We start from the raw sequence: 27,333 nt of genomic DNA, 5'->3' as shown, positions 1-27,333 counted from the left end.
TTCGAGACCAGCCTGAGCAAGAGCGAGACCCCGTCTCTACTAAAAATAGAAAGAAATTATCTGGCCAACTAAAATGTATATAGAAAAAATTAGCTGGGCATGGTGGCGCATGCCTGTAGTCCCAGCTACTCGGGAGGCTGAGGCAGTAGGATTGCTTAAGCCCAGGAGTCTGAGGTTGCTGTGAGCTAAGCTGACGCCATGGCACTCACTCTAGCCTGGGCAACAAAGCAAGACTGTCTCAAAAAAAAAAAAAAAAGTTTCCACATTCCCTAGAGCACTGCGGCCTTATCTGATGAGGATGACTTGAAAAGCCATTTGCCATAAGTGTTTGTATCTAGCTATTTATTTTGCTAAAGAACTGCAGAGAGGCAATTATTACCTACCAAAGAACTGAGGCTTTCCTTTGTGGACCTCTATTAACTGGTTGCATTGTGGTGGCCTGTACCCTTGCACAGTGCCTAAGTGTAGTGTGTGGTCAGTAAATACTTAATGATTGAGAAGGGTCTACCCTCATCTATTCAGATGCCCTGAGGAGTAACCCAGAATCTAGATCTTTAATCTGAAAGAGATGTTTGCTTTAAGAGAGGTAAAATTATAATTTGTTTCTGTAGTTAAATTTCACCACACTATATTTGCATGTTGTGCACTTTTCTATAGCTTGTCTCTTTTTCTCCTCTCTTCTTACACATACGCTACCCCCTGTATCCTATCAAAAGAAATAGGCTAGGTGCAGTGGCTCATGCTTGTAATCCTAGAACTTTGGGAGGCCAAGGCAGGAGAATCACTTGAGGCCTGGAGTTTGGGACCAGCCTGAATGACATGCCATTTCTGCAAAAAACGGAAAAATTAGCCAGGTATGGTGGTGCGCATCTGTAGTCCCAGCTACTCAGGAGGCTGAGGTAGGGAAATCGCTTGAGCTCTCGGGTGTTGGAGATTGCAGTGAGCTATGCTGACGCCACTGCACTCTAGCGCTGGGTGATAAAGCAAGACCCTGTCTCAAAAAAAAAAAAAGAGAGAGAGATTGAGATAAACCCTTCCACTTGTTGCTTATTTTATGTTGCTGATTGAAACCTGAGGGACATTGTAGTCCAACTTAGGCCTGTTAGGTCTGACTTAAACTGAATCTTAAAATTGTTTGAAACTTAGTATCTAGTCTCTTGGGTACTTTTTCCTTGGGATCAGGTAGAAGCTTGAGACTTAATATTGATACCATCAGATCTATATAGGCTCGTCCATTTTGAATTTAATATTGTAATAGGAGCTTTATGTTGCCAGAAAAGAATTATTTTGTGAATTATACAGGAGGATGATGAGAGCCCTCACTGCTGCTCACTCATTGTTCCACTCCCCTCTTCTCTCTTGTTACTTCAAGGCAACCTCACTGGGGTGTCTAAAGAGCCTTCTTAATACCATTCTTTCTCACTAAGGACTAAACAGACATACTTGCTGGCCTGTCATAACGGACAACAGTAGTGACTCATTTTCTTATGCATGTTTCTTAACGACTCATTTCATCTTCCTCATGTAAGCCTTGCTACCTCTGCCACATACTGCCTTTTTTTCCCCTCCTCTCCCCACTTCCTGTCTGCGTGGAGGAAAAGTTTTTTTCCTTTTCCTGTCAGGCCTGCTGCTGTCCTTCCAGATTCATATCATATCACAGCATTGTGGCCCAATATTAGTAGGTCCTCTATGTGGGGGGGAGAGGCTTTGGGAAGAATGGGCATAGCTGCTGACTTAGTTGTAAGGGAGACAGCCCATTCCACTGCATCCCTAAAGGTATTCTGTTGGGCATTACTGAATTGTAAATCACAGGATTAAATGAGCTTTGCAGATCCAGTAGAGCCAGATTGGAAAAGATGAGGCCCTACCCTTATCTAAGAACTCACCTCTCTTAATAAGTTCCAGATGGTCAGAAGCCTCCCATGTCCCTTCTTTCTCTGGTAAAACTTCTTTCCCTGGCCCTTTCTGCATAGTGGGTGTTGATGCTCCATAGATGGTTCTGTACTGTCTGTCATGTCTGAGGCCAGGTTCCCGACTTATCCCTGGAGACAGTGTATTCATTGAGAAGAAACATGTCAGATATTTTTGCTGTAGCCACTTGCTGATTCAGAAAACTAGGGTGTCTCAGATGGGTAAAAAAGAGATTAATGAGACCGGGCATGGTGGCTCACACCTGTAATCCTGGCACTTTGGGAGGCTGAGGCAGAATGATTGCTTGAGCCCAGCCTGGGCAAAACAGCGAGACTCCGTCTTCTTCTCCAAGGGTATTTTTAGGTAAATAAAAGCTGTCTTCTAAAGAATCCACCAAGTTTTGGCCTCTGTATTTGGATCTAGTCCTATTTTATCTTTAGGGAAGTTAATTAAGGTGTTATGGCAAAAAGAGTTAACCATAACCACTTCTTAAAAAAAAAAAAAAATCCAAGACCACTTTTCCTAGATAAGAATTTATCAGGATAAACAAAATACATTATCAACATTCATTTCACCTGTTTTTTACTTTTTTAAAAGTGCTATTAAAAAATTTTAAATTACATACGTGACTCACATTATATTTCCTTTTTTTTAAATACAGTTTATCACATAAAAGAAAGAATGAAAATACAGAAGGAAGCTACACAAAGTGAAAAGAGAGAGAAAATAGAGTTCCAGAAACAGTGGAACTAGTCAGTCTCTACAAGTGGAGGATGACCTCCCATTATATTTCTATTGGACAGTGCTGATGACAGTGATTCAAACAATATTAATAACTGAGAGGAGATTTTTTTTACGTAAATTCACATTTGATTCAGTTTTTAAGACCAAAAGATAATATAAGTATCTTAGGCTTGCTTTAAGCAACAGGTCTTTCTAAAACATTGTGGTAAAGATGAGATTTTAAAATGTAAATTATTTCCTGATATATTGTTTTGTTTGTTTGTTTTTTGAGACAGAGTCTCACTCTGTTGCCCGGGTTAGAGTGCTGTGGCATCAACCTAGCTCACAACAACCTCAAACTTCTGGGCTCAAGTAATCCTTTTGCCTCAGCCTCCCAAGTAGCTGGGACTACAGGCATGCGCCACCATGCCTGGCTAATTTTTTCTATATATTTTTAGTTGTCCGGCTAATTTCTTTCTATTTCTAGTGGAGACTCGGGGTCTCACTCTTACTCAGGCTGGTCTCAAACTCCTGATCTGGAGCCATCTTCCCGCCTTGGCCCGCCAGAATGCTAGGATTACAAGCGTGAGCTACCACGCCCTGGCCTATTTCCTGATATATTCTGTTGAGTGATCTCCAATTGACAGTGGCTTCTAGCCAAGCATTGCTCTCTTTTTGCATTTCTGCATGTATCTTCTCAGTAGTGATCTCAGTAATGATCTATAAACAAACAAGTTTGTCAAGTAGTTATTATAAATGTACATGGGGAGTTGTACAGCCCTGATAAGCAGTGAGAATAATGACACTCTATTATATCTCTTCTGAAAATACAGAATTTCTTTCTTTCTTTTTTTTTTTTTTTTTTTTAATACCGGGTCTCACTCTGTTGCCAGGGCTAAAGTGCAGTGGCGCCATAGTAGCTTGCTGCAACCTCAAAACTCCTGGGCTCAGCCTCCCGAGTAGCTGGGACTATAGGCATGCGCCACCATGCCCAGCTAAGGGTCTTGCTATGTTGCTCAGGCTGGTCCCGAATTCCTGACTTCAAGTGATCCTCCTGTCTCAGCCTCCCAAAGTGCCAGGATTACAGGCGTGAGCCACTGCACTGAGCCAGGATTTCTCTCTCTCTCTCTTTTTTTTTTTTTTTTATTTCAGAATATTACAGGGGTACCAACGCTTTGGTTACATATATTGCCTTTGCACTGCCTGAGTCAGCCACAGGCATGCCCAACCCTGGAACAGTGTGCACCACACCTGTTAGGTGTGAATTTACCCATTCCCTCTTCCCTCCTCCCACCTGTCCAACACCCAATGAATGTTACTTCCATATGTGCACCTAAGTGTTGATCAATTACTACCAATTTAATGGTGAGTACATGTGCTTGTTTTTCCATTCTTGTGATACTTCACTTTGAAGAATGGGCTTCAGAGGTAGATTTCTTAAAAGGGTATGTACGTTGTAGTCTTTAGCTTTTCAGTAGTATCAGCATTTGTAAGAAGTCTCAATTATAGGCACAGAGGGTCTTGTGTTTAACTCTTCTTGAGGAAATCTCCAGTTATAGACTGAAATTGGTTAACTTGAATTTCTACTGATTCCCCAGAAATCAGTGACTTTCACCTACACTTGATAAACACAGAGCTAGGCTATCTGATGACCCAGGAGGACAAGGCTGAGTTTGAATTTCATTTCCTTGAAACACTTCACCTTTTAGTTAAGAAGTTTTTACCCATTTGTTCATCTGTTCATTTTTTAACATTTATTTATTGAAGCTTTGGCTGTGTCAGATATCAAACTATGTGCCAAAGATAAAAAGGTGAATAAATCATGGTTTATATACTCTCAGGGAGAAAACAGGAAAATCAGTGGTTATCATTGATTCGTTTGTGTTTCTACTTTAAGCAAATGCATTAAGTTATGTAGTTATTCAACCATTTAAAAAAGATGAAGGAATGAGTGGGTTTATCCTACTACTTTGGCATAAATTCACTTTAGTCTTTAGTGTTCCTTTCAATAGAACTCTTCTAGTACATTAGAATGATTGGATTCACAAAAATATAATCTACATACACTCCTTGAGAAAAACATGTTATAGTAGATTCTTTTGCGTCTATCTAGATAACCTCAATTATTGTCTCAGGTTTGATAATTTTTTTCAGGGCAATTTCCATATTCTTTTTTCTTCATCTACTAAGATTCCCCATAGTATGTTTGTTGTAAAATCAAGGAGCTAGGTAAAGTGAATGATATCAGAAACATGTGTCAGGTCACAGCTGGAATTTTAAGAGCGGAACAGTTTCAGAGATCTTGAATGTAATTGTTGTACTGTAGATTCTGAACTGCCCTGTTCTTTGGGGATGACCTTCAGGTTGGGCTCTGCTTTTGGGCTTGTCTTCCCCCACAAACCTGTGTGTCTAATGTAGTGCTTTGTGCATATTAGCTATTCAGAGTGTTCATTGAATAAATGACTCTGAATCCTACTTCCACTTGAGATACTGTGATACCCGTATAGTAATTCCTTTTTTCTTTTTTTTTTTTAAGAAATGAGGTCTTGCTTAGTTGCCCAGGTTGGAGTACAGTGGCTATTTACAGGCCTGCTTATATTATAAGCACACTTAAAGCAGGTGATAAGATCACTTGAACTCAGGAGTTTGAGGTTATGGTGAGCTCTGATTATGCCACTGCACGCCAGCCTGGTGTCGGAGCAAGAACCTGTCTCAAAAAAATAAAAATTAAATAAAAATTAACAATTCTGTACTGGAAATTAAGACTGAGAAATTTTAAAACTATGTATTTGTTAAGTCATTTTAAAATGATAAACCCAGTACATGTTAACATTAATAACCTTTTAATGGAAAGTAACTTAATTTTTAAAAAAGTTTAAGCCCAGGTGTGGTGGCTAACACCTATAATCCTAGCACTTTGGGAGGCTGAGGCAGGAGGATCACGGAGGATGGCTTGAGCTCAGGAGTTTGAGGTTGCAGTGAGCTATGATGATGCCACTGTGCTCTAGCATGGGTAACATGTCCCCCCCCAAAAAGTGACATTAGTTTAAACTTTTATAAATCTTTTTATTATCTGACTTAATAGAAGACAGCTAGATTCCCATATCTGTTTCTGCATTTAGTCTGTTCTATTATGTTGTTTTGGTTGAAGAACATGAAGAAAATTGGGCCCATATATATATAATATGATCATACTTCATACACACATATATTAATTGAATGTGGCCATATATATACAGGTAGTCCTGGGGTTACAGATGAGTTACAGATGAGTGTTAAAGGTTCCTGAAAGCGTCTTTAGGTCGGATTTGTATGTAACTTGGACCCCTGATGAATAGCACATATATAGTGATAATAATAACAATAATAGTACTGTAATGGCTCATATGTGATAATATGGTATAATACTATAATAATAATACCTCTGTACTGTAATAATGTTACAGAAACTATTGTGCTCTTTCTTTTAATTCAAACAAACAGAACATAAAAACAAACTCATACAAAAGGCTTAGAGAGGAGACAGGAGAAATTTCAAAAAACAGTGTTAAAGGTTAATATTCTCCTAATGTTGTATCATCGCTAGACTAGTCGGAATTTTATACTTATTTTGATCTTCTAACCAAATCAGTAATAACCTTTCCATTTCAATAATTAATCCACTATGCTGCTTAGTAATAATTGATGCTTTCATTGAAGCATGCCTTTCACATGTTCCATTCTCACTTTAGCTTTTATAATTGTTCTGATAGTCAAGTGACTGAAGCTTAATGCTTTTAGTTACTTGAAAGCATGAGGGTGTCTGGCCTTTCTCTGAACACTTAATTATTTCTACTTTTGTTTCTATTGTAATGACCTTTCTCTTTGCTGCAGCTCACCTGGACTTGCAGTGGACTTTCACTTTGGAGGCATGTTCATGAGGGTAAACACAGACTCACAAAATCGAATAAAAAAATTAAGATGAAAGTGATACTGTGCGTGACTATAAAGGAGACTAGCCTCTTGGGTAAAGATGTGCCAACGAGCCGCTTATACCATGCGGGTTTGTTTACATGTGCAGAAGAAACTGGTTCCTAAATTATTAATTTAATTATGTAATTTTAAATTATCTTTATGGGGAGCCTCAGGAGCCCTTTTGGAACTATGGAATGCCATAAGTTGATCGTCGGTAACTTAGCGACTGCCTGTATATGTAATATGTACTAATAGTTGAAAAAGGGAGGACTTCAGAAACATCCTCAAAGAGTTTCAGGGACTCCCAACTGATCTCCAACCACACTTTTAGAACTGCTGCTCTACAGAAAGTAAAATATTCACTAGCTACTATAAAACTACAAGTTAGTCTTAAATTAGTGTCTATCTGAAGCATTTTAACATTTGTATACTCAAAGTACAGTAATTCTTATTGTAAGTCTCAAAGCTTATTACTACACCAACCTGAGCAAAATAGTGAGACCCCATTTCTACAAAAAATTGAAAAATTAGTGGGGCATGGTGGTGTGTGCCTGTAGTCCTAGCTACTTGGGCAGTTGAGGCAGGAGGATCGCGTGAGCCCAGGAGTTTGAGGTTGCAGTGAGCTATGATCATGCCACTGCCCTCATGCCCAGGCAACAAAGCAAGACCCTGTCTCCAAAGAAGAAAAAAAAAAAAAACTTGGTACCTTTATAATGGGTATAAGCAGGACACTGATCCATCTTTCTCATCACAGTACTGAGTACATTCATCAAATTGAACAAGGTATTAGTCACCTTAATTCTATACAGCCAGGTCATAGGTCTAAATGTAGATAATTTTGCTACAACAGGGGAAAGTAATAAAGGATGGTCTGATATAATTTCACAGTGTGTGCCTTATCATGGTTTAGGATAATATAGATCATAGAGGTCCTTTTGTTTTTAGTCTATTTCTGCATTATTTCAAGAGCAAATTTGCCTTTTTTTTTTTTTTTGATGGTCCTCAAAGGAAGCTACAAAGATTACCTGACCACAGACCATGCAAGAAATGTGTTTCTTTTAAGAATTTACTCAGAAAAATACACTGACATAAATATGTCAGTGGGAACATATAATATATAGTTGGGAGTCACCTGCACATAAATGGTGTTAGTATAATTTAATAATTCTTAAACTTTTTGTTCTTGGGATTATTTTTCACTCTTAAAAATTATTGAGGACTCCAAGAAGCTATTGTTTATATGGGTTACATATACCCATAAATTTTTTTTAATTGAGAAACTTGAGAAATGTGTTTGTTAATTCATTAAAAATAATAATCTATTTACATGCTAATATAAATTATTTTTGAAAAACGTTATTTTTCTTTTTTTTTTTTCTTTGAGACAGAGTCTCACACTGTTGCCCAGGCTAGAGTGAGTGCCGTGGCGTCAGCCTAGCTCATAGCAACCTCAAACTCCTGAGCTCAAGCGATCCTCCTGTCTCAGCCTCCCGAGTAGTTGGGACTACAGGCATGCACCACCATGCCCGGCTAATTTTTTCTATATATATTTTTAGCTGTCCATATAATTTCTTTCTATTTTTAGTAGAGATGGGGTCTCGCTCTTGCTCAGGCTGGTCTCGAACTCCTGAGCTCAAACCATCCGCCCACCTCGGCCTCCCAGAGTGCTAGGATCATAGGCGTGAGCCACCGCGCCCGGCCAAAAACGTTATTTTTCAAAAGAAAAAATATTTAGTAAGAAGAACATTGTTGATTTTACATTTTTGCAAATCTCTTTAATGTCTGGCTTAATAGTACACAGCTGGATTCTCCTCACTGTCTTCTGCATTCAATCTCTTGTGATATGTTGTTTGGTTGAAGTATATGAAGAAAAGCTAGCCTCACACAGATATGTTATTGAAAAGGTAGAAGTATTTTAATAGCCCTTCAGATAATTTGATATTTTTCTGTGATGCTTCACCAAAACACAAGAGTAGTTTCCTAAAAGTTGGTTGCTGTGTAGTGTAGAATCTGAAACCATATCGATGAGCTTTTCATTCTCGTTTGTTAAAATCCATTGGTCTATGTTACATTTTGAATGAACATCATGTATCAGTCATTTGGAAAATACTGGGTTATACAGATCTCGATCTTCCGTATGTTAATACATTTCATTATACAATATTTTTAAATTATATTAGTTAATCTTATTGTAACCAATCTCATCAGAAAAGTCTTGGAGTATTGGGAACTTGTCAAGCTCAGAGGCAGATATGTTTCCTAAAATTGTAATTTTCATTTGAAAGCTTGAATTTGATCATTGATAACAATGCTTTTTTTTTTTAACTTAAAAATTTTTTTTAAGCCAGTCAAATTTAGCTGTGGGGGGTTGTATACCAACTTTAGTGACACTAATGTTAGTAAGTTTTGATAACACATAGGACCAGCCAACAATGCTTTTCTTGAAGTGACAGACTCACTTAATTCAGTTTTAGGAAAACATTTACTAAATACCCATATCTGAATAACATTAGTTTGTCTGTCATTCTTTCAGGTAAAAATGGTATTCTATGAAAAAAGTGATTTTGTTCATTCAGCTCACAACAGTTGCATAAATGCTTTTCTTTCATAACAATCAAGTACTTTGGTATGGAGCAGAAGTGCTTTGTGGGTACTTTCATTTTATCACAGAATACTTTTTAAAAATATACTCAAGGTTAAGATTTAATAAAATAATTTGAATTACTTCATCAAGGCATTCGTCAGTAAAACTGGCACTTTTTAAAAATTGAGATGACACAGCTGTGCAGTTTGGCGCCCCTGCCTTGATTTGGACTAAGGTGCCGTTAAGTGTTACCTATCCTTGCTTTGTACCATCATTGCAAATGTCAATGCAGTGAAAAGGGCAAATAATCTTTTAATATTGTTTTGAAAATAGTTTTGAGTTTGTAGAGCCCCTGAGAGTGTCCCAAGGTCTGTAGACCATACTTTGAGACCCTTTGCTGTAACTGAATGAGAGTAGTGTGTAGAGTAAGAAAAGAACCTGTATAGTGAACCCTGAGGAAACATCATGTTTTAGAAAAGGCAGAGGAAAAATAAACCTCAAAGGAAATAGAGGAATGACAGCCATACAGTATGTGATATCAGTACCTGATATTTAATAACTGTTTTGTTTGTCCTAGGCACTGTTCTAAGTGCTAAACATTGAATCTTCATAGTAACTTTATGAGGTAGGTAGGCACTACTGTTATCCTCATTTTACAGATGAGAAAAACTGAAGCACAGAGAAAGTAAGTAACTTGTCCAAGGTGACTCCACTAGCAATGCATACCAGGCAGTCTAGTTCTACGGCCAGAGGTCAAGGGAGAAAACTAGGAAGAGTATAGCAATACGGAAGCCAGGAGAAGAGAGCATTTCAAGAGGGAGGTCATGGTCAATAATGTAAAATGCTGCCCAAAGGTCAAGTAAGATAAAGGACTGAAAGCATCCATTTGATTTCACAATAAGGAGATCACTGATGACTTTGGCAAGAACAGCTTCAGTGGAGTGTAGGGGCAGAAGTCAGATGAGAGACGGAGGAGAGTTGAAGAATGAGTGGGAGTTGGAAAAGAAGTCATGAAGAGAAAACTTTTTCAACCACTTTAGTTGTGAGGTAGGAAGAAGCCAGAGGGTGCTAGAGACAGGGAGAGTTGTTTTAAGATGGGGAAAACTTGAGCGTGTTTAAGGTCTGACGAGAAGAAACAAGCAGAGAGTGAGGACGGAATAGAAAAATAGGGATACACAGAATGAAATTTCTGATCAGGAAAAGAGTGGGTCTAAAGCATAGGGAGATTAGTTTTAGATGAAGTGGTTCTGATGCAGGAGGTTGAGGGCATTCCCTTCTCTTAGCCAAGATTCTTGAGGGTCTTGGTTATTTTCACTTTCTTTCTCCTATATCTTTCACTACTTTAACTCACTGCTGTCTTTTTAGAGTCTCCATTTTATTGGAATTTCTTTGGTGAAGGTTACTACAGATCTCCAAATTGCCAAATCTAGTGGATACTCAAGTCTTTGTCTTACCTGATCTCTGCCTTATTTGATACAACTCTACCTCTGGTCTTCCTGTCCCCTAAATTCACCTTTTATGTTGGTGTTTCCCAGGGTTCTTTTTTGAGTTTCTATTCCTTTCTTACGCAAGCACAGCCACCCCCACAAATGTAGCTACCACTTAAATTCTCATTCATTCATATTCATATTTTCTCTGTGTCTATGTGGGGGTGTGTATATATATCTAGATATAGATATATATCTCTATATATGTATCTCACCCAAGCCCCTTTTCCAAGTTAGTTTGCCTCCCAGACAATTTCATTTCAGTGTCTCGTGGATACTTCAAATTCAGCGTACACAAAACTCAACTCATCTATCACTCGCAAATGTGGTTTTCTTATTCCCTACTTGGTTTCCCAAGTAATCAACTTAGTTTCCCAAGCTAGGACCATGGAAAAGCACACAGTTCTTCCTTTTGCTTCTCACTTTATATTTCTTTTCTGGTTTGTTGTTTTTTGGTGGTGGTTTTTTTTTTTTTTTTTGGAGACAGAGTCTTGCTTTGTTGCCTGGGAATGAAGGCAGTGGCATGATCATAGCTCACTGTAACCTCGAACTCCTGGGTTCAAGTGATCCTCTTGCCTCAGCCTCCTTAATGAATGTTTAGTAAGTGTCAGGTACTGGACTAGGCATGCATCATGTCATTTCATTTTTAAAATAACCCTGTAAGGTAGATATTATTATCCCTCTTCTATAGGTGTGTAACATTCATGAGGTCTTTCAGCTGGTAAAATCTAATTCTGGTTCTCAACTCTAATCACATGATTGCCTCTGGATTGGGGAAGGGGCCTGGGCTATTGGTACACAGCGTAATATACCAGTCAATGTAAATTAAGGTTTCTGCTAGCACTGGCCTTTGAATGGAACTTTTTTTTTACCACCAGGGTAAAAGAATAAGTGGAAATTGGAAAGGCTGTTTTCTGCTTTTGTATCCTCATGCAGTTATGTACATAGGAGGAGACAGAGAGACGATTAGGTGATTTTTATCTCTGACAGGGCACTAACTCAACAACAAAGAATGACTACCTTATTTACATTCTAGAATGCTGATTAATCCTGGATCCAAACTGAGCTCCAATAGAGCAAGAATGGGTTTTGATAGACCTATCACTTGTCAGTTACCAAGCAACTGCTGAGCACAGAACCTTAGTAAATACAAAAGCAGTCTATTGTCAGTGTGTACAAAGAATTTAAACATGGGTTGGGAGTTTAGATGTTGTTGGTATACAGAATAATATACCAGTAAATGTAAATTAAGGTACCTACTAGCCTTTTTTTTTTTTTGACAAGAATCTCACTCCATCACCCTGGGTAGAGTACAGTGGCGTCATCCTAGCTCACTGCAATCTCCAACTCCTGGGCCCTAGCGATCCTACTGCCTCAGCCTCCAGAGTAGCTGGGACCATAGGCGTGCACCACCACACCTGGTTAATTTTTTCTATTTTTTGTAGAGACAGGGTCTCACTCTTGCTCAGGCTGCTCTTGAACTCCTGAGCTCAAGCGATACTCCCACCTTGGCCTCCCGGAGTGCTAGAATTACAGGCGTGAGCCATTGCACCTGGTTCTAGCATTGGTCTTTTGAACTTTTTTAACCATCTGTGTAAAAGAGAATGGGTTACAGATGTGGCTAACTTTGTGCTCTGAATAAATGTTTCCCTGTGGCTCAGGAACTCTGTTGATAAGAGTAAAAGAAGTTTTCGTAGAGGAAGATAAAGTTTCTTATTCTCAATCCTGCCTTTAGAGATAATAAATTCTGGATTCAAATGCAGATCAGGAAAACAGGTCAAGAGTACTCCATCTTCCACCTCCCAGTAATATTATCACTGTGGCACTCCCTGAGATGCTAAGACAGCTAAACCTGGTTTTGACTTATCCTGAAAGTGGCTATACAGAACTTTTCCTAGAGCTGATGCTCACAAAAATCTCTGGTTGTAAGGAAGAATGATATCTTTCTTGAAGAACCAAACAATAGTTCCTCAATTTTCAAAGATCCAAAAGTTAGAAATTAATTATAATCAATAACATCATAGAATCTTAGATATAGGAAAAAATCTTAGAAATCATCTCATATAATTTCTTTTATCAGGACTCCTGAAAGTTCTTTTTCTTTTTCTCAGAGACAAGGTCTTGCTCTATCACCCAGGCTGACCTGCAGTGATGTGCTCATACCTCACTGTAACCTAGAATTCCTGGGCTCAAGCAATCCTCCCACCTCAGCCTCCCAAGTAGCGGGGACTACAGGCATGTATCACCATGCCCAGCTAATTTTTTAATTTTATTGTAGAGGTGGGGTCTTGCTGTGTTGCCCAGGCTGGTCTCAAACCCCTGGTCTCAAGTGATCCTCCCCTCATCCTGAAGTGCTGGGATTATAGGCACAAGCCCAAGAAAATTCTGGCAGGAATGTGACCAGGACCCAGGATGTCTGTATTTAGGAAGAGCTCAGTCTCCCAGTACTACTTTCCTCTCCAATTAAGCCCTTCTTGTCTTCTTCTCAAAAGAACACATACAAGGCCAGACACAGTAGCTCACACCTGTAATCCCAGCACTTTGGGAGGCTGAGGTGGGAGGATCACTTGAGGTCGGGAGTTCCAGACCAGTCTGAGCAACAGCGAGACCCTGTCTCTACTAAAAATAGAATAAAATTAGCTAGGCGTGGTGGTGCACCCTTGTAGTCCCAGCTACTCGGGAGGTTCAGGGAGGAGGATCACTTGAGCCCAGGAGTTTCAGGTTGCAGTGAGTTATGACAATGCCACTGGCACTCAAGCCGGAGTGACAGAGTAAGGACTCTATCTCCAAAAAAAAAAAAAAAATTTTTTTTTGGTCTTTTGATATAAGGAAAACTATTCCCATTTGTCTGTTTTTACTTTGGTTGCCTTTTTTTCTTTTTAGAGATGGGGTCTCACTATGTTGCCCAGTCTGGTCTCAAACTCCTAGCCTCAAGCAATCCTCCCACTTTGGCCTCCCAAAGTGTTGGTATTATAGGTGTGAGCCACTGTGCCCAGCCTGTCTGTGCTTTTGAAGTCTTATTCAAAAAATCCTTGCTCGTCCAATTTCATTAAGCATTTTCCCTGTTTTCTTCTAGCAGTTTCATAGTTTTGGGGCTTAGATTAAGTCCAGAGGAAATTAAATCAGTATGTCAAGAGACATCTTCATACCTATGTTTACTGCAGCACTATTCATAATATCCAAAACACAGAATCAACCTAAATGCCCATCTAATGATGAAGAGATAAAGAAAATGTGGTATATATACACAAGGAAATCCTATTATTTTCAGCAACATGGAGGAACCCAGAGGACATCATGCTAAGTGAAATAAGTCAGGCACAGAAAGACAAACACCACATGATCTCATTCATATGTGGAATCTAAAAAAGTAGATTTCATAGAAGTAGATAGAAGGATAGTGGTTACCAGAGGCTGGGAACAGGGGCACCAGGAGGGGTTGGTCAGTGGGCAGAGACATACAGTTAGGAAGAAAAAATTTGGTGTTGTATTACACAGTAGGGTGATTATAGCAAGTAACAATGTCTTTTATATTTTAAGATAGCTAGAAGAGAAGGTTTTCAATGTTGTCACCACAAAGAAATGATAAATGTTTAAAGTGATGGCTGTGGCTAGGCGCAGTGGCTTGTGCCTGTAACTCCAGCACTTTGGGAGGCCAAGGCGGGAGGATTGCTTGAGGCCAGGAGTTTGAGGTTACAGTGAGCTATGATTGCAGCACTGCACTCCAGCCTGGGCAACAGAATAAGACCCTAGGTCTAAAAAACAATAATAATAAAGTGATGGATATGGTAATTACCCCAGTTTCATTATTATGCTATGTATACATGCATTGAAACATTACATTGTAGCCGGATGTGGTGGCTCACGCCTGTAATCCTAGCCCTCTGGAAGGCCAAGGCAGGCAGATCATTTGAGCTCAGGAGTTTGAGACCAGCCTAAGCAAGAGCGAGACCCTGTCTCTACTAAAAAAACAGAAAGAAATTAGCTGGACAACTAAAAATATATAGAAAAAAAATTAGCCGGGCATGATGGCGCATGCCTGTAGTCCCAACTACTTGGAAGGCTGAGGCAGGAGGATCGCTTGAGCCCAGGAGTTTGAGGTTGCTGTGAGCTAGGCTGACACCACGGCACTCTAGCCCGGGCAACAGAGTGAGATTCTGTCTCAAAAAAAAAAAAAAAAAAAGAAACATCACATTGTACCTCACAAATATGTACAATTGTTATGTGTCAATTATAAATAAAAACAAAAAAAGAATTGGCTTTTGGGTGTTCTCCATTACAGGTTTATTGCCAAACCCTGTGCACTCCATGTTGGCATCGAGGACAGTGGTCCTTATCAGGCCCAACCCAATGCCATCCTTGAAAAGGTGTTCATATCTATTACCAAGGTAAGTGGGCAAAGAAATAGAGAGGAAAATTCATGGGAGGTACTGCTCCATGGGACAAGGGAGGATAGAAAGCACTTATCTCCAAGGATAAGAACAGGATAGGATGATCTTTTACGTTTGGGTAGTCCATATAGCTATATGGAGAATTTATCCCCTCAGGGAAAACCTTTGGGCCAGGGTCCCTATGTATGTCAAATATAGACACCTTTGAGTTTTAGGCCCAGCAGCCACTTCTGCTCCTCTTTCCCTAGACACAGCCATATAATATCTCGGTTTTGTTTTTCCTTGCTTTAGTTTCTGTCATTACCTAGTTGTGTAATCAAGATGGAGAAGGTACTGATAGTCTTTGCAGTTTGGGTTTTAATATCCTTTTTTACCTAGGTTGGGCTGGAGGGAGAAGACCAAACAAGAATGTGTGTATGTTCGCAGTAAAAGTCCTTGATGTGCGAGATAGGATTTCTTACTAAAAATGACTTTGGGATAAAACCTGGAAAGATAAACATCACTTGAGCCACTGTGGTGATCACTCCTTGCCACTGAGCTAGTAAAAGAGATTTAATGATGGGTTTGAGAAGAAAGGAGTGTTCTGACTCTGGTTATACACCTACAGTATCCTGATAAGAAAAGGCTGGAGGGTCTATCAAAGCAACTGGACTGGGATGTCCGAAAAATCCAATGCTGGTTTCGCCATCGGAGGAATCAGGACAAGCCCCCAACGCTCACTAAATTTTGTGAAAGCATGTAGGTGTCCAAGGGAGGGAATGAGGAGGAGGGTGGGGATACAACTGGACTGAGGTCTACTACTTTTTGGAAATCACTTCTGTTGTTAGGACAACAGCTGATGGATGTGGAGGGCTAACTCAGTCTACCGTAGGTAGGAAGGAAGAGGACTGGAAGACTGGTCACCCTTAGTTTCTTGGACGTGCTTGCCACTGAGCTAGGTGTGGTTCCATTTTATTCCCCTTTCCCAAATAGACTGTGAATAAATTCCTGTAACTGCACTTAGGTATGTAGATATGCATACTCTTGTACACCCTGACAGAAACAGTACTAGATTGCTGTAAATTGACATTTTTTTTTTTTGGAAGATCTGCTATTTTGACCTCCCTAACCTCAAAGACTTCGTTTGAGTAAACACTTGTCTAACCTCTACTCTTTGCTCACCCAGGTGGAGATTCACTTTTTATTTATGTATATTCTGCTATGGAATTAGATTTCTCTGGTTGGTGAGTCTGAACTTTCTCTGGTCCTCTGATTGGATTCTAATTGTGCCTAGATCTCTAGAGATAAGAGTTAAATAGCTTTAGACCTTTATTTTTCCCTAAGTTTTTCTCCTTTGTTATAACCATAGCCTAGGTTTATATGCTAAGAGATTGTCTTCTGTCTGGGGCCTGACTTCAGTAACCTCATGACTCTACTATTTCTCCCCTAAATAATGCTAATAATAATAGTAATAATTAAATCAGCATAGTACTTAGTAGCTTACAAAGTACTTGACAGAAATCCTGTTCCTCCAAGGCAATCAATAGCACTTTAAGGTGGATGAAACTCCTGGGCGTAGTGGTTCATGCCTATAATCCCAGCACTTTGGGAGGCTGAGGTGCGAGGATTTTTGAGGCCAGGAGTTCAAGACCAGGCTAGGCAACATAGCAAGATCCTGTCTCTACAAGAAAATCAAAAAATTAGCCAGGCATGGTGGTGTGCACCTGTAGTCCTAGCTACTCGGGAGGCTGAGGCAAGAGGATCACTTGAGTCCAGGAGTTTGAGGCTGTAGTCAGCTATGATCACACACCACTGCACTGCAGTCTGGGTACCAGAGTGAGACCCTGTCTCAATCAATCATCCGATTCATTTATTTATTTAAGAAGTTGGGCAAAATAGGTATTATTCCCGCTTTTCTGTTGTCATAGTCAAAGAAAAATTTCAGGCATTTTGATTCCTAATTTCATGTTTTTTTCCCTGTCTCACACTATTTTTCTCTAAATGATATAATTGTGTCTTCAAAATAGATGAAGCAAAAACTGGTAGGACTGAAGGAAGGGAATAGACAAATACATAGTCACAGTTGGTTTGGTTTTGGGGAGTGGGAGGAGATAGTATTCTGGTTTGTTGCCCAAGCTAGAGGACAGGGGCATCATGATAGCTTTCTGCAACCTCAAACTCCTGGGTTCAAGGGATCTTCCTGACTCAGCCTCCCACGTAGCTGGGATTATAGGCATGCACCACCATGCCCAGCTAATTTTTCTATTTTTTTGTAAAGACAGGGCCTCCATATGTTGTTCAAGCTGCATTAGAACTCCTGGCCTCCAGCAATCCTCCTTCCTTGGCCTCCCAAAGCACTAAGATAACAGGTGTGAGCTACCATGCCTGGCCCATGGTTAGAGATTTTAATGCTCTTCTCTCAGTAATGGACTAAATCACTAGACATAAAAAAAAAAATCACTAAGGATGTAAAAGATATTAACAACACGATCAACCAATTTTACCTTATTGACATGTATAGGACACTACACCAACAGCTGAAGAATACATATAATTTTCAAATACACCTGGAACATCAACTAAGATAGATTATGGTGGGCCATAAAATAAGTCTCAGTAATTTCAAAATATTGAAATCTTACAGAATGTATGCTCTGACTACAATGGAATTAAATTAGAAGTCAATAAGATATATAGAAAATATTTGGGGCCGGGCGCAGTGGCTCACGCCTGTTATCCTAGCACTCTGGGAGGCCGAGGTGGGCGGATCGTTTGAGCTCAGGAGTTCGAGACCAGCCTGAGCAAGAGCGAGACCCCATCTCTACTAAAAATAGAAAGAAATTATATGGACAGCTAAAAATATATATAGAAAAAATTAGCCGGGCATGGTGGTGCATGCCTGTAGTCCCAGCTACTCGGGAGGCTGAGGCAGTAGGATCGCTTGAGCCCAGGAGTTTGAGGTTGCTGTGAGCTAGGCTGACGCCACGGCACTCACTCTAGCCTGGGCAACAGAGTGAGACTCTGTCTCAAAAAAAAAAAAAAAAAGAAAAAGAAAATATTTGGAAGTTAAACAACTCTTCTAAATAACCCATGGATCAAATAAATCACACAGGAAATTAGAAAATATGAATTAAATGATGCTGAAAATACAACATATCAAAATTTCTGGGATGCAGCTAAAGCATACTTACAGGGAAATTAATAGCCTTAAATATTTATGTTAGACGAGAAGAAAGGCTTAAAGTCAGTGATGTAAGTTTCTACTTGAGCATCTTGAAAAGGAGCATAGTAAGCTAAAGGAAAGAAATAATAAAGAATAAGCAGAAAATAATGAAATAGGCATTAGACAATGGATAAAATTAATGCCAAAAGTTGGTACTTTGAAAGTCTGATTAAAATTGATAAACCCCAAGAAAAAAGAAAATATGAATTATCAATAAGAGCTTGTAACTGTAGATCCTATAGACATTGAAAGGATAATAAAACAATTATAAACAATTATAATGGTAATAAATTCAATGGCATAAGTGAAACAAACAAAGTCCTTAAAGGACATAATTGTAACTCCATTAGAGATGATTACTTTTGAGTTTTGAACTGACACAGAGATCTCTCTCGGTTATCAAACAGAATCGTTGTCTTCCTGCCTCCATATATATATCCCAGGTGGTGATGTTTCCTAAAACTGTCCTAGAGCTCTCCCTGCTCTTACTTACCTCAAAGCATAGTTTTTCTATTTATAACACTTTCTTATTGTAGAAGAAAAATATAGCCATTTATTCATCCCTTAGGGATCTCTAAAACCTGTTAAGAGGGAGCCCTTTCTTGTCTCTTGCCCCAGCCAAGTGAGAAGGGGGATTATACAGGGTAGATCCTGAAGCCAGGTGAGAATCCTGAAGGCTGACCTGGATTATGTTTCCTTTTAGTCACCTTGGTTCTGGGACATCCGACAGTGCTGGCATGGCTATCCATTTCAGGTAGGATCTGAATTGTTTCAAGATAGGTGCCTTGTATGTGCATAAGGCATAAGATGGGGTGGGTGAGAGTGCAATGCCAGTCCCAGGACAGATGGCACATTTCCTTGGTATTGAGGATTTAGGGGCTAAGTCCCTCGGAGTCACATATTCAGAGTTTCTATTTCTGAGGCCCCCATAGCAGTGAAATCCAGTGACCTTTTTGTTCCAAGTTCCCCATTATATTCACCCTAATTGGGCTAGAGAGAAAAGCAGTTTCCTGGCATTTAATGAGGTGCTTTGTGGTTCAGGTGTCCTTTTTGTATCAAGGGCAACTTGGAATCCCCTTAAGAACATCTTGGTTCTAATCTATACTAGAAAAATGTCAGGGAACTGCTAAAGGGGTAGGAGAAGGGAAGGCCCGAAGGCCTTTGTGTATTTAATCCCATGAAAAGCACTAATTGCCTACAATTCTAGACATACTGGTTGGATTGTGCTACAGTACGTATTATCTTATCTCTAATAGATGAGAGCTGGAGATGGTATGCAGAGGTACAGAGGGAAGAGGTCTAAGTCTCTACACCAATCCAAAGTCTGTTAGCTATTGCAGATCTTGGGAGATAATTAATAGGAAAGGAAAAATACCTAATAATTTGGGGTATTGGTCCTCCAAGACAGAGAAACCTGCAAAGTTGGAATGCACCTTTGACTAGCTGGTATTCTAACTACTTTTTTCTCTCTTCCAGCCTCTCTCCCGTGGGCTTTATTACTATTATATCATGGAATTGGCCTTCTATTGGTCTCTTATGTTTTCTCAGTTTACAGACATTAAAAGAAAGGTAAGAACATGGGCTCCCTCAATTCCCTAATTTGTTGCATCTTCCTTTCTACCACTTTCCATTACTGCCATTGTGATGGATTCTCTTCCCTGACTAGGACCACAAACGAAAGAGAAAGTTGGTTTGATGGGACTATTAGCTCATTGTAATGTTCTCACAAATGAAACTTAACCAGTGATGAAGTATATTTAAGATATTCAGGGAAGCCCTAGGATGAGAACAGTTAACCAGCTAAGAAGCATACTTTTTTCCTTATTCTTCTCCAAGGTTCTTACCTCTCTAAATTTCAGGAAACTAGTCAGAACTTGGAGACACCAAAGTCTGATTCAGAAAGAACACCTGATTCCAGAAAAGCTTGATCTGGTGTTTAAGTGGTATTAGGAACCCTTGCTTGCTCTCTCTCTGTTCTCCCTTTGATTACCCCATTTACTTACCGAATGTCAAATAGAAAGGGTTTTAGATGATTTAGTTTACTTTCTTCCTGCTATTGTTTAGGAAGCAAAGATTGAGAAAACTGAGTTGACTTACCCACATAGTGACAGAATTGGAAATGACTTAAGTTTTATATAACCAGACTGAAAGGGCAGAATCTTTACCTTTTCACTGGTGTCCACCTGATACAATGTGGTTCCAGCAGCTCTACCCCTACTCTGTCACTAATCAGGGTTATCTTTGGTAAGGAAAAGAAGGGTCAACAGGAAAAACAGGGTTAGCATTTATGGGAATGGATTAAAACTAAACTGGGTTGTTAGTGTTATCTGAAGTAGAAACTTGATACTCAATTCCAGTGCCTTTCACTCTCCTATAGTCAGGAGACACAGATCATCTTATTAAAATTTTATTTTAGTGATACATATTAAAAAGTTTAAAATACATATATAAGTTTTAAAACATAATAGACTATATACTTGTGAACCCATCACCCAACTAAAGAACTAGAACATCATTAATACCATTGTATCTATGTGGGGAGCATAGAATTTTCATCCTTGTTTCTCTGACTCAAATTCACTTGCCTTCTCCCACCCTTTGTGCCTCAGTGGGCTGACAAGTATTTAATAGATGTATATGATAACTCAAGTATTTGGAGATTTCTCCAGGTCGAACCCTGGCATTTGAACCCAAGAGGAAATCAGAGCCTTAAATCTGAAAGCAGGAAGTGCTTGCAGTAAAATGGTTTAACTAATATGCATTTTTCTGAAACATTTTGGAATTTAGCTTTGCTGTTCTTCCACAAACCTCCCCTTTCTCTTAGGTCCCTTTGGTTGAAATTTCTGTCATTAAAGCAGAAGAGTCTCAGGGATATCTAAGGCCCACTGAGAAATTACTCCCAAGTATCAGCTCAGCATCCATGCTCTATATATCCTGCAATTACCAAAGGAAATTGTTCTTTTCTGTGTTCTGAGCTCTATTAACAGATAATGGGTCCGTCACTGATGTAGGTAGTATTGGGTTAAATGCCCTAAGGGAGGGTGTAAGCAGAATGGAACCTACAAGGGGTGGGGTAAGAGCCTCAGAATAATGCAGGCTATTGGGTTGGCTAGCATTTCTATGGCCTTGCTTTTACCTGCCTCTTCTATTTTCATTCCTTCCTAGGACTTCCTGATCATGTTTATGCATCACTTGGTCACCATTGGGCTTATCACCTTCTCCTACATCAACAACATGGCTCGAGTGGGAACTCTGATCATGTGTCTGCATGACGCCTCAGACTTCTTGCTGGAGGTAAAAACCCAACCCCTGTTTTCATCATTCCTCTTTTTCTCTCCTTTTCTTCCTGTGTGAGAACTGACTTTGTTCCCAACTCAATTCTTATCTTCCTTTCTTCAGGCAGCCAAGCTGGCAAATTACGCCAAGTATCAGCGGCTCTGTGACACCCTTTTTGTGATATTCAGTGCTGTTTTTATGGTCACTCGTCTAGGAATCTATCCATTCTGGTAAGTGCTAGAGCTGCAGAGCTGTGGTAGGTATGTAACTAATGATACCTTTTTGCCAATTCAAGTTTTCTATTCTATTCTATTTTTGCCAATAGAACACCAAGAACCCTATAACCCTGCATTCTCTTTGGCCTAAGCTGACCCTTGTGGACTTTGTTTCACAGGACCTCCCAGCTGTCTTACACCGTATTTCTAGCAAGGTCTGATTTAGACTCAGTATCCATCTCACTTTGCTTGTGGCTTTCCTGACTTATCTCTGAGGAACAGTCCTCATTTTGTGCCTAAGTAATCCTTTTGCTTTCTTTTGCACTGTTTACAGAATTCTCAGGATCTTTCTTGTTTGTGTTCCAGCTCTATTCCTGATCAACACACACACACACCCCCCTTTCACTTCTACACTGACTACTTTATGGTACAAAGTCAGTGACTCTGGGTTGGAGATTCTGCTCAGTCTGAGAAAATCAGCTACCTACTGTCGTATATGTGCCTGAGGATCTGAGTCATTCCCAGAATTATAATCTTGTCCCACTGCTGTCCCAATTTTGTGAAACTGTGCATATTTGAAGTGATTAATAATGTGACTTAATCCATCAGTTCCTAAGATTTCTCTCTCTTCCCCAGTCCCTAAAGATAGAAAACTCCACAGGCTCCTCCCTTTCTTTGTTCTTCTCTCACTGTGGATAAATATCCCTGGAACTTCAGTTTCATCTGTCCACCTAGCTTTGACTCCAGAATCTGACTGTTGGCCTCCCTCTTCTAGGATTCTGAACACGACCCTCTTTGAGAGTTGGGAGATGATCGGGCCCTATGCTTCCTGGTGGCTCTTCAATGGCCTTCTTCTGACCCTACAGGTTCTGCATGTCATCTGGTCCTATCTAATTGCACGAATTGCTTTCAAAGCCTTGATGCGGGGAAAGGTGAGGCTGAAAGATGGCTTCTTTCTTTGGGCTGTGTAGGAAGATGGGTATTACTCAACAGACCTCTCCATCTAGCCTGGTGAGCACCATCTACACAAGAAGGCCAAGCAAAAAGCCTAGGGCTCTAGAGTTTTTGCCTTTTCTATAAATATGAGTGTTTAGCCTTTTAAGACATAACTTAGATGCAAGAAGAAGGATCTACCTTTTTCCTGTCCCTTAAGAATGGCTTTTGTTAAAGAATGAGTAGGGTTAAGAGTTTAAAGATGCCCTCAACCTTTCCTATCCTTTCTACATTAGTGGATTTCATATTTTTGTTTTTAACGTGGGAGCCTTTTTTTGTTAAAGGAAATCATATGCAAAGCGCCAAGATTTAAATTGTGTAAAAGCAGATTGTTAGCTTGTCTAGGAGCAGTATGGTAGTTCACAAGCCACCCCAAGATGACCATGCTGTGATATTCAAGGTTTGATTTACATAAGGAACTAATACCTTCTTTATCCCACTGTTGTATGAGGCAAGGGTCCTAAGTGAATGGGTATGTGGTGTTTCCAATGTCCTTATTATACCAAGAGCCAAAGAAAGGTGCCATTTAATGATAAAACTCATAATTGGTTGGGCACAGTGACATGCACCTGTAATCCCACCTACTTGAGAGGCTGACATGGGAGGATCACTTGAGCCCAGGAGTTTGGGACCAGGCTGGGCAACATAGTGAGACGCTATGTCAAATTTAAAAAAAGAAAAACAAACTCATAATTGAATTTGATAAGTTCTGAAACAGTCAGACTGTGATTAGTCCAAGAGCTAGGGATTTCAGCCTAAAGAATACAAATTCCCAAGTGGGAAGGGCTCTGCTAGTGGAGGTATTAATGCTAGGACAAACTGATGGAGTGTAACCTAAGTATTCATGATCTCCTATGTCATTGTTTCTTACGGCTGCAATTGGTTTCAGAACTTGCTCAGTGTGCCTACTATGCATCCTGTAGCTACTAGACATCTCTGTTCTTCCCTGCTTTTCTTTCCTGAACAGGTAACCTATCCAGGAAGGATTAGACCCAGACTCTGTACTCTCCACTCTTTTCTCACCTCCTTCCTTTTTTCTGTGCCTGGCAGGAGCTGGACAGTTTCATCTCTTGCATGTAAGTGTATCTGTGCTTCTAGTATTTAGTGAAGCATGTCTGTCTGAAGGTATTTCTCTTCCTTCCTGCTCTCCTTTCTATTCCGCAGTGTTTGTCTCAGAGCATGCCCTCTCTCCTGAACTTACAGGGCTATTGTTGACTGGCCTTGAAGTTGCCAGATTCTTTTCCTAAATTGAGGCAAGAGTTGAGTCTACTTTTTTCTTTTCTTTTTTTCTTTTATGTCTCCCTTCACCTCGAATCTAGAGACACTCTTCCCTCTGGTGGAAATTTCCTAAAGATCAGGTAATCAATTAGTCATCTGAGTTCAGAGGTCGACAGCTATAATAAACTATAGAAGAGCTATCCAGTACAAATCTAAACAGCTAATCCAAAGCAAATGCTGCCTCCCTGCCAGCATCTATTATAGCTTTGTTCCTTTTCACTTCCTTTATTTCATTACTTTAAAAACACACATTTATTATCCTTCAGTTCTGGAGGTCAGCAGTCTGAACTAGGGTCCTTTACTTTATGGTCCATGGTAAAGAATTTGAAATACTATGCTTGATATGCAGGATAATTTAGAGTGTAAAACACTGCTCTAATTCAAACACTTCATTTGAAAATACAAAACAAAATAGCTCTCAAGTTAATAGGTAAAGATTCACAGATAGTAACATAATTGGGACTGGGATTCTTTTCTCATCCATTTTTATTTTCACCATACTGTGTATCTTACGGATGCTGAAGTTTCAAAAGAGAAGTGATCTTGCTATTGGGAAAGGGGAAAAGATTGGGAAACAGTGTCATAGGATAGTGGGAATTCAGTTCAGGAATAGTAAACTGCTTAAAAAAGGGCCTGTTACAGATTAGCTTTGGGGATAAAGCAAAACTCAGGATAACAAATATGAATAAATGCAGTGTCTACACCACCAAGGTAGACACACTGCTGACAGTCACAGGTATTATTTGTGTCAGCCTTCCCTATTGTTTGAGTCAGAAGAGAAAGGGTTTTTAGAGTTTCCCTCAAACTTAATGTAGGTCTCAGTGAATGATGTTAGTTCTCTCAGGCTGGTCCTCAAAGATACACCCCTCTACAAAGCTGCTTCTATTCCATAAAGAACAGAATCAGAGATGACAAGAGAAAAAAGCCAGAGAGTAGGCAAAAGATACATACGATAGTAGCCATGGTCCAGATAATACTTTGAGTAAGCTGTCACCAGAAAGTAGACCAGATTGGGAACAGTGCCCAAACATGGACTCTTTGAGCTTAGTCTGTGTTACAATTCTCTCTAAAAAAGTTCTGTCCTCACTTTCCTGCCTTTGGTCCCATCCCACCCAGGTATCTAAGGATGATCGCAGTGATGTGGAAAGCAGCTCAGAAGAAGAAGATGGGACCACCTGCACAAAAAGCCCCTGTGACAGTAGCTCCAGCAATGGTGCCAATCGGGTAAATGGTCACATGGGAAGCAGCTACTGGGCTGAAGAGTAAGGTGGTTGGTATGGGGACTTAAGCATCCATGGACTTACAGGGCCATTGGCAACATACTCCTCTTGGGTCTCCCAACATCTACTCTCCTGTGACTGGGGGACTACAGGCACTGAGGAGACTCAAAGAAGCAAATATTTTCACTTTTTTAAAAAACTCTGCCATTTTGTATTTAATAGCCTCCAGATCCTTTCAGTAATGTTATTTGCTGTGTGTGTGTTTGTGTGTGTGCTTATGCATGTGCGTTTGTGCGTAGGCATGAGTTTCATTGCCTGGGTTGGGGCACAATTCTGGACTGGGGCCCTTAGGCCTTGCCTTTGAACCCACCTCAATCCCAGATTTGGCTGCATCTTGACTTATGCTGCCTCCAGACTATCCCCTTCCTTTTTGCCCATGGCTCTTGAGGCTCTAAACTCCTGGACCATCTGAATGGAGCTGCCAAGTTCAGCTCCTGGTTCCTGCACTGTTCCTCTTTCGGAGCTGGAGTATTTCACAAGATGAAGTTGTAAAGAAACAGAACCGTGATGGATGGCCAGGATTGCTGTGGCCCCTTGCTAGATCCTCTTCCTATCACCTGATAGTGACAGGGACAGCTGCTGATACCCTGCTCTTTACTCAATGGTACGCAGGGAGGGGGGAGTGTGGGAGAGGGTGAGCCAAGGGCTAGAGGAGGACAACAGCCACTGGGTGAGCTGTTAATGGTTTTATATATTGTTTACTCTTCTGTGAATAAAAGTGCTTCAACCCTCCTTTATTGTCTCAACCTCTTTAGTGACGCTGTCCCCAGATCCCTGAATCCATAAGCTAATAATTAGGTTTTTCAGGTCTGATTCAAGGGCCCTGGACACCAATTTTTTTCCTCTCTTCATGGTGGGAAGAGTCAGCCAGAATGCCTACATTTTAGGGCTTTATGTTTTAAGAAAAAGTAAACATATTTAGTGGATCACAAGAACAATACTGAGCAGATTAAAAGATGTATACAGTGAAACCAACAAAGGCTTTGGTTGAAAAGTTAAGTCACCTTTAGTTAGATACCTGTATTTTCATTTTATTCAATCCAGAGATTGCCAATTAACACTTTAAGGTTGTGATAAATGAGTCTGAGCAGATGTTTTGTTTTCTTTTTTAGCCCATGGAGAAGCAGTAGTCCTAATACAAATTTTTCTCTAAAAGCTTGGCAAAATTAGCAAGTATAGTATTCATCTCCCAGAATAATTTTCCATTTAATGAATATTCATATTATCAGAATATTTCCAAGTGCTCTTATGTACATTATGACATACAGAGAGCCTCATGTCAGAGAGATAGATGAAAATTGAAAGAAATAGGTTAGTGTTCTAAGAATCACATACTCAATTGATGTTCACTGACATTGTAGGGATACTGACCCTATTAAACTTACTTTACCAAAAGACTGGATTTTAAAAAGACAATTGTGGGGCATAGGAAAATTAAGTCCTAAGTAATCCTTTAGTCAGAGGTAATCAGGAAGGCTAAAAGTCAGGCAGGTCCTTACATTTAGTTCCTCAACTTGCCATATTGTTGAATAGACTAATCACTATGAAATAAGAATGAAAATGCTTTTGAAAGTCAGATGACATGTGTATTTTGCCTTTTGAAATTTGACAGATTGCCTTGTAAATACAAACTGGGTTGGCTGGCCCAGTTAATCTGACAAAAGATGCAACCAAGTGGTATAATACTTAAAAAATAGCAAATGTATAGCTATTATACATGCCAGACACTGTATTAAACACATATGCTAAAGATGAGGCAAAAAGAAAATCCACTGTCTCTATTCTTGTTTTTTTGTTTGGTGATATTTTTGTTTTTTGTTTGGAGATAGAAGCTCGCTCTGTTGCCAGGGCTAGAGTGCTATGGTGTCATCCTAGCTTTATAGCAACCTCAAACCCCTGGGCTCAAGCCATCCTCCTGCCTCAGCCTCCTGAGTAGCTGGGATACTATGGGCATGCGCCACGATCAGCTAATTTTTCTATTTTTAGTAGAGACGGGGTCTCACTCTTGCTCAGGCTGGTCTCGAACTCCTGACCTTGAG

At 39.9% G+C, this 27,333-nt stretch overlaps 1 protein-coding gene across 1 annotated transcript in view; it reads left to right on the top strand.

Annotated features, from left to right (window-relative positions):
• Positions 1-26,016, top strand: part of CERS5 (ceramide synthase 5) — a 29,045-nt gene extending 3,029 nt beyond the window's left edge. The window contains exons 2-10 of the mRNA XM_069489773.1: positions 14,942-15,047; positions 15,658-15,788; positions 16,216-16,273; positions 18,956-19,006; positions 19,729-19,821; positions 21,418-21,546; positions 21,652-21,758; positions 22,519-22,675; positions 25,131-26,016. Coding sequence (XP_069345874.1) covers positions 14,942-15,047; positions 15,658-15,788; positions 16,216-16,273; positions 18,956-19,006; positions 19,729-19,821; positions 21,418-21,546; positions 21,652-21,758; positions 22,519-22,675; positions 25,131-25,280 — 982 coding nt within the window. The 3' untranslated portion in view covers positions 25,281-26,016. The remainder of the gene's footprint in view (positions 1-14,941; positions 15,048-15,657; positions 15,789-16,215; positions 16,274-18,955; positions 19,007-19,728; positions 19,822-21,417; positions 21,547-21,651; positions 21,759-22,518; positions 22,676-25,130) is intronic.
• The last annotated feature ends 1,317 nt before the right edge of the window (positions 26,017-27,333 follow it).

Source organism: Eulemur rufifrons, chromosome 16, assembly GCF_041146395.1.
Source record: "Eulemur rufifrons isolate Redbay chromosome 16, OSU_ERuf_1, whole genome shotgun sequence".
Taxonomy (NCBI): Eukaryota; Metazoa; Chordata; class Mammalia; order Primates; family Lemuridae; genus Eulemur; species Eulemur rufifrons.
This window is presented reverse-complemented; position numbering and strand designations above follow the sequence as displayed.